At 39.2% G+C, this 8439-nt stretch overlaps 1 protein-coding gene across 1 annotated transcript in view; it reads right to left on the reverse strand.

Moving 5' to 3' along the window:
- Positions 1 to 4811: 4811 nt before the first annotated feature.
- Positions 4812 to 8439, reverse strand: part of LONRF2 (LON peptidase N-terminal domain and ring finger 2) — a 20747-nt gene continuing 17119 nt past the window's right edge. The window contains exon 11 of the mRNA XM_029284281.1: positions 4812 to 6176. Coding sequence (XP_029140114.1) covers positions 6018 to 6176 — 159 coding nt within the window. The 3' untranslated portion in view covers positions 4812 to 6017. The remainder of the gene's footprint in view (positions 6177 to 8439) is intronic.

Raw genomic sequence — 8439 nt, forward strand, 5'->3', positions numbered from 1 at the left:
GGAAAAAGTCATATGTTGTGACACGTCATGTGACATGATGAGTTTGACACCCCTGGCCTAGAGGATCAGTCAGGTCTTCACAAATCACTTAAATAAGGCCACAGTGGGGTCATACACATCTCAGGGAGAATGTTGTTCCAGAGTGCAGATGCCATGATACTGAAGGCCTGTTTGCAAGTGTCATTATTTAATCAATGGGACCTAGCGGATAACTTTGTCAGAATTTATGGAACAATCAGAAATTACAGGAGACAGCAGTTCTTCAAATGATCAGTTCATACACAGATGAAGGACTTTATAGATGATACCAAGAATCTTCAACTGCTCCCAAAAGCCTATGAATAACCAATGCAAGTCATGAATCAGAGGTGCTACATGAGCATATCACAACATGGTCATAATTGCCTATGCTACATTCAGAATCAGCAGTGTCTTCTAGGGCAACCCATGTGCAAAGAATTGCAATAATCACGACTGTATATTGCCAGGATTTTTACAAATTATTTATTAAAATCTTATCAAAATATCTTGTGAAACTTCACAAGATGTCCTTTTACCTCTTTAATATTGAAATCTGTCCGGTCTTACTAGACAGTTAAGACTTTCCAGCGTAAACCCAGCTGGAGTTTGACACAATTTAACACAAATAAAGTATTTGACATGTCAATGATCTGTTTATATCTAATGAAGATTATGAATGCTCTATACCAACATTGATATACTTCAGCAGTTTAGTAAATCACAGGTAGTCCTTGATTTACAACAATTTGTTTATGGACTGTTCAGTTAGAACAGCTCTGAAGTGACTTACGACTGTTTTTCACATGACTGTTGCAGCATCCCCGTGGTCACGTGATTAAAATTTGGATGCTTGGGAACTGATTCATATTTATGATTGCAGTATCCCATGGTCATGTGATTACCTTGTGACCTTCTGACAAGCAAAGTTAATGAGGAAGCCAGATTCACATAATCGTGTTACTAATTTAACACCTGCAATGATTCACTTAACAATTGTGCAAGTAAGCTTGTAAAATGGACCAAAACTTACTTAACAACTGTCTTGCTTAGCAACAGAAATTTTTGGTTCAGTTGAGGTCATAAGTCGAGGACTATCTATATCTGCTTACTCAATTAATTGCAGTAAATCTCATATATATTCTGTAGACTTTACTGCAATGAAAATGGAGTATGTACAATTTGAAACTTTAGTTTTTTAAAAAAAAAAATTGACTTAAAAACATATTGGAATAATTATTTCAGGAACATTCTTTGTAGTAGTAAATATTTCAATACCTGGCCAGTGGTGATATAATTATTATTTAGGAACCTAGGATGACCACCAGGCGGAGGGAATTGCTGGACATTATATTTTGAATGCAAAATTTGTTCCAAACCCATTACCCAACATCTAAAACTCCTAAATGACCAATTCAGTTTGGATGATTCAGCATTCTGTGAAATATTGTGTGGAAGTATACTCTCTGATAAAAAAGAATCCACTATTGAAAATTAACGTGTTTTAAAGATGCAATGCTTTACATAAAAATTTATAAAATATAAAATATTGTAGTTTAAAGATTAAGTTCCCATTAAGAACAGTAACAATCATATCAGATGGTGCTATGAAATGCCACCTGATAAACTCCTCCAATGTTAAAATTATAGGTAGTCCTTGACTTATGACCAGAAGTTATGATGGACCTCCCCAAAAGTTACTTTTAACCCAGTTTTGTAGTTCCAATGGCTGCCCCCATGGATATGTGATCACATTTTGGGCAATTGGTAGGTGACCTGCATTTATGTCCATTTACAGCATTCTGTGATTATGGGACTATGGTTAACAATGTATTTGATGAAAACTGACATTTACTTCGTTTCTGGCAAAAGTGCTCCATAGTGAACAGTGTGTTCTTTAATACCATATTGTTTACTTAATGAATGCTGCAAATAAAGGTCATAAAATTCTGTCAGTCATGTGATAACCCGTTTATGACCATCACAACTTACAATTGTAATTGGCAGGCTCAATTATGGTCATAAATCGAGGACCACCTGTAGTTTTGGTTAGACTATTGTGGAGATAAAATATGACAGGCCATTAAAATGTGTGTAACTAGTAGCAAGTAAATTCTTTAGAGATTAGACAGCAGGAACTATTTTAGGCTGAAAATACTTCTACTTTTTTAAATGTGAAACAGCAAAAAGTAGTGAAAAGAAGGGCTTGTTAATATTTCCTCCTCCTCCTCCTGGAAGCCAAGAAAATAGCTGGGAAGAGAGTAGTGCGATTCTGAAAAGAAAAGGCCTGGAAGTCAGATATGTAAGAAGATATTCCTGCTGTTCTTAATCTCAGATAATGCAGATTAATACACATGTGCAAACAGCATCCAACCAATGAAGAAAATAACAGACTAATATTGGATATAGCTAAATTTCAATGACTTGAAAAGATAAGGCTAAGATTCTCTCAAAAGACATGTATACAAACATTTGACTTCTGATAAAATTGCTCATGCTTTATAGTTAGAAAAATTAAATATGACAATGGCAAACAAAAATTATTTATTTGAAATGTCACTTAAATACGTTTTTCCATGGATATTCCAAATATACACAAAAAGAACATTGCAGCAATTTTTTTTAAAAAAAGTTTGGTTTTATGCAACAAAGTGCTAAACCTAGCTGTAACACATACCTGACTTTGTTTTACTAAGTATAAAAAGGAATAATTTATATTTACACTTATGTACAATGATCTACACTTATCCACATACACATCAACCAGTTTCAAAACATGAGTATATTTGCTTCAAGTTTTACCTACATTAAATATTTTTAAAAAACTGGTCACAAGCGCCAGATTGTTTTTATGGTGCTTTGTTGATACAATCATTCTAGTGCTGCAAAATTAAGGCGCTACCCAACACCAGACCTTCAGTTATGCAAAGCGCTGTATGACTAATGCACACAGTTTTCTAAACAAATCTTATTCCTTTTCATTGAAAATGAACTGCAGCATGAATCAAAGAGCAGAAATCCGCGGATTATCAGCTTATCGGAATCCCAAAGCACCCTTAGCAACTGAAAGGAAAAAAGGATATTTGAAAACAGTAGATAAAGGCCACTGTAGCAAATATTTCATGAGTGGTGAAATTTAAAATGGTCTCAACTTCACCTATTATTTGGAAGCAAACCTATTATGGATTTCAGGTTTTTGCGTGCTTTTTACAGGTGTGGCTGTGATGTCTTTGCAGCCCTATTATAATCAATAAAATTATGTTCTCAATATTATTTCTGCAAAGCATTTTAGACAATGAGGACACTGTAATCCTCAATTCTCTGTAAATTGCCAGATTGATCAGCCTAAGAGAAAGAAAAGAACATAAAAATTCTGGTTTCATCATATACTTATGTTAGCATTTCTGCTGAGGTGACCAAGTTCTGATGGCTGAAAGGCTCATCAGCCTGGCTTTTGATTTTAAAGCCCAAAAGTACCATGCTGAAGACTGCCATAAAATTCCTCATCCAAAAGATAGCATCAGATGGCAATCTAAGGAATAGTATATAGGATTCTGCCTCAAAAATGGAAAGTGCCAAAACAGTAACTTAGGAAGAAATTAGTTTGTACTTATGCTGAATTGTTCTGTAGGTTCAATTAGTAACATAACAAAACAGAAAAGGGAAAGAGAAAACCAAGATGTGAACCGAAATCTTGCCAGAGACATTCCAAGCAATCACAGCTAAAACTACTGTGAAAAATAATGAAGGTGGTCCAAGTTCCCTGCAAAAAACCACTGAGGTTCATTTTGAAAAACTTCTTTCTTGATAAAACTTGGAAGCTTTTAGAGTCCAGTGAATGAACAGGAAGACAGCTGTGTTGAAGGAAAGTGTGATAGCACCCAGGGACTGGATAGAAAGGAGAACTAAGTGAGAACCTCCTTCTCTCTGGCTTTAATTTTGAAACAGGTAATATCACGCTTGACTTCTAGTGACTACCTAGAGAAATTCATGCGGTATTCCTGGCATGTCACTGATGTGGCTTGCCATGGCCTCCTTCTGGCATGTTTTTTTTTTAAAAAAAATTTCTTGGTCTCACCTACAGCTTCAGAGATGCCAGACGATTCCCTATCCAAGTAGTAATGAGGACTGACTTTGTTTAGTATTCAAGATCCACCAAGGTCAGCCAGGACCAGGTGCAAACTTTAAAAAAATACTTGAAAGAGAATCTACAAACTGTGGTAAAGAAATTAGAACTTGCAGGAAGGCTATGGCAGAAATTATTAGAGCTTCATTTGCAAGTTGCACAGTTAACAATTGAAAGAGCAGTCACAGGTCAATACTTAACTACAAAAAGTGAATTCCAAGAAGAAGCAATTACAGTACATTCAGGCTGTGTTGATCAGTCTTAGGAAACTGCTATCTGGTCAAGATTTTTTAGACAATCTTCTAATACCACACAATTATAGCACTTACTAAAATCAGTCTTTTTGATATTAGACTTCCTGTATACATTTGAAATTTCTATGCCTTTGTCCAAAGAGCACATGCTGTTTCTAATTCATAAAGGAGGCACTTTTGAAATATTTTGGTATTGTCATTATTTTCTTGCCAGATTAATTTTTTTTACACCCGATATCTTTTAGCTTGTCGTGTCTTTGCACTATGTTCTAAAACCTGAACTAATATTATTTTCATGTCCTGTTCATTTCTGGAAATTCAGAGATCCCAGCAGTTTGAATTAGCAATACTGATTTGCTGTTTCATGTTTACAACTAAACTACTAAACTATTTCCAATAATTCGACCATTTTTAAAAAGTTAATCACACATATGAAGACATCAAAATACAGATATATTTACATCTAATTTAAACTTGCATTGAAATTTGCAGTACAGGATTTCATTTGTGTCTCCTTTCATGTCAGCAAGAACTTCAAGCACGAACAGTATTCGGTACATAACAAGTAATATTAAGGTTTTGGTTTTCAAAAGTATATGTAATTATGTTTTCTTAGAAGAACCTATTAGGCTGGTATGGCAGTTGTGAGTAAAGATGGATTTTACTTAAGTGTTACTTCCAGACAAAACTAGAAGGATAAAATTGAAATGGTGATTCGATTTTTCAACAGCCTTTAGTTAAGATGATCGCTGAAGAGCTTGAAATTAACAGTGTAGATATACACTAAATATGCTGGCCATGATCCAGCCACGGAGCTTTGCAATCTCAAGTATTTAATGGCAGAGAGAAGCTTTCCCTAAGACACAGTTATGTCCACTTGGGAGGCGGTTAGTTCCATGTCCCAACTACAAGGCTGTCCACAGGTAACTCCTTATTGTAGATTCCTGATGTCATTCTGAAGGAAAGTGGGCTTGGGAGGAAGAATGACTCAGTCTTCTTAGATATATTATGAAACATTTTTCTCAATACATATAGCATGCAAATTACAAACACAAGGAATTGGCTTATAACCAGCCACAAAGCTATTTCATCAGATACTGTTTTGGACAGTGTTCTTTGGAAGTGGAATATTTTATCCTGGCAATCCCATTTATGTCCGATACTTTAGTCCACGTTGCAGATAAAAAGTTGCTGTTGGTGCTTTCTTCCAGAGGAACATTTGAGAATTTCTTTTCAACTGGCTATCGCAAGGACAATTCTAACAATGCATATTCTCAGTTTCTAATCCACTACTCCAAGTCTGTTTCAACAAAGAAATAAAAATGTCAACTGGGGATTTGTAGACATTTTAGTACTTCTGACTCAATTGTCTCATTATGATAAGTAGATGGTGATTATGTACTCAGTTGATGCCTGCAACTACTGTATGCTCTGTTGTGGCACAACTTCCAAGAGGCTCAGATTATTCCAGGACAAGAGGCACAGAATACTTGATTAACTATTGGGTCCAGCGTGTGCAAAGAAGAATGAATGCTTAAATGAGCAGAGGGAAGAACTGTTCAATTACCAACTGTTTTCTTATTAGAATTTTTCAGTGTGTCTTCACAAATAAGACTGTGTCATCTGGGTCTTTTGCGGGTCACAAATATTAATACACGACGAATGGCAATGAGACGATCTTTAAGTGAAGTCATAGCAAGAATGGCCAATTGGGCTCTGTTCTCTAGTGGTAATACTGCCAACAGCCACCAGTACCAAGATGGACCACTGGGATTACTCTGTAAAGAAAATATTAACAGATTAATTGTTTTTAGTAAGATAATTCAAGCAGATAGAATGCCATCTGAGAGCTGTAAGAAAATCTAAGAATACAACATTCTGTGCTGTTCACAGAATGCAGAAACTGAAAATAGTTCTTGCTCACTCACAAAGTATTTCTGTAATGAACCTGCAGCTCTCCAGATGCTGCTGATCTATCACTCCCAGCAGCTTCAGCCAGGGAAATGGGGAAAATTGCAGTCCAGCAAGATCTAGAGAGTCACAGTTTTCTCCCTATTTTATGTAGTAAGACTGTCCCCCAAAATTATTGTCATTATCTTGTTATTTCACTATTATAGAAAAAATATCAACCTAAAAACAATAGATCAAAGACAGATGACAACCAAACTCCAAACTGCTTTTTCTGGCTCTCACGTAGTCCAGTGGGTAATGCGTGCCAAAATTCAATAGCAAACTATCAAGCATTATGAATGTAATTTCCTGCAGATTTATAGTATGAAAGCTTGAGGCTTCAGAAATGTTAAACACCCTTGAAGTGACTAAATCCTCCATGGAATTAAAAACCCTGAAACACAATCAACCTGAATGCACATACAGGTAGTCCTCGAGTTACAAGTGTAATGGAGCCTGCCCATTCCACTCATAACTCGAAAACTCATAGGAGTGAATCTCGTACCTCAAACGAGATCACTCGTTAAGACGTATGTGGCTCGTTAAGTACACATGAGGTATCTCAGGGTGGGGAAGGCCATGGGAGGTGTAGTGATGGAACAGGCCCCCAAAGCCTCCCTGACCCACTAAGAAACATCATGCTTCTCCCTCCCTTCCTGCTGCACCGGACTCACTTACCTTGCAAAATCTGTTTCCTCTCTGCCACGGTTTCTTTCCTTTTGAAGGAGAAGAGAATCAGCTGGGAAATGCTTTTCGCACCGACAATGGAAGCTCCTGGGTGCCGTAATAGAGCGCAAGTTCAAACACAAATTCTCTGCAAAAGAGATCATGCCCCCCAGAAGCTTCCATTCTGGGTGGGTGGGTAAGTGTTTGCTTCGTTTGCATGCCTATGGGGCAAAGCGTGGAATTGGAGTCGGCCGGGCGCAGGAACCAATACCGTCCGTGGCCCGGATGCGCTGCTCGCTCACGTGTGCCAGCCTTGATTTGAGGGCAGGAACGAAGCCTTCAACTGAGCGGGGCGAATCCCCTTGGACCTGTGTGCAAGGCAGCGGCAACAGCCACCTGAGTGGCTACGATCTCCCCTCCCCAGCCAGCCACCCACCTTGCCTGACCTACTCCTTGCCTAACCGGCCGGTGGCACAAATCCTGACCGCTCTTCTTCTTGTGCTCCTTTCTACTCAAGCAGCAGCAACAGCTTCAGTTTCTCCGCTCCGTCCAAAATAAAGCAGAGGCGCATAGCAGGATTGTTCTCAAGAAGACACGGGTGTGCTGCTGTCTCGTGTGCACCGTCCTTATTGAGAGCAATCCCGCTCTGCACTTCTGCTTCTTTCCACTTGGACGGAGCAGAGAAACTCAAACCGCTGCCGCTCAAACACTTTTTATCCAAATGTACACCTGAGATTGGAAGGTCCGTGTGCCTGCCAATGGGGAGCTTCAGAAATGGAAAGGAATGCTCCATGTGACTGCTCTCAAAAAGGCTGGCGCACGCGAGCAAGCAGCACACCCGTGTCTTGAGAGCAATCCTGCTCTGCGTCTCTGCTTTCTTCGTTTCGGATGGAGTGGAGAAACTGAAGTTGCTGCCGCCGCCACTTGACTGGGGAGGAGCACAAGGAGAAGGGGATTCGCCCCACAATGCCTCCCTGCTCAGTTGAAGGCTTTGTTCCTGCCCTCAAGCCAAGGCTGGTGCACGTGAGCGAGCAATGCACCCGGGCCATAGATGGCATTGGTTCCTGCACCCGGCCGACTCCAATTCCATGCTTTGCCCCATAGGCATGCAAACGAAACAAACACTTACCCCCCTCAGAATGGAAGCTTCCGAGGGCCATGTCTTTTGCATAGAATTTGTGTTTGAACTTGCGTGATATTACAGCACCCAGGAACGTCCATTGTCAAGACTATCTAGACCCATACCAGTCGGGCTTCAGGCCGGGACACAGCACGGAAACGGCATTGGTCACGTTGGTCAATGATCTCTGGAGGGCCCGGGACAGGGGTTATTCCTCTGTCCTTGTTCTTTTGGACCTCTCAGCGGCTTTTGATACCGTGGACCACGGTATCATGCTGCGGCGTCTCGGTGGGTTAGGAGTGGGA

The sequence above is a fragment of the Protobothrops mucrosquamatus genome, unplaced genomic scaffold (genome assembly GCF_001527695.2).
Source record: "Protobothrops mucrosquamatus isolate PMUCROS unplaced genomic scaffold, P.Mucros_1.0 scaffold490, whole genome shotgun sequence".
Classification (NCBI taxonomy): Eukaryota; Metazoa; Chordata; class Lepidosauria; order Squamata; family Viperidae; genus Protobothrops; species Protobothrops mucrosquamatus.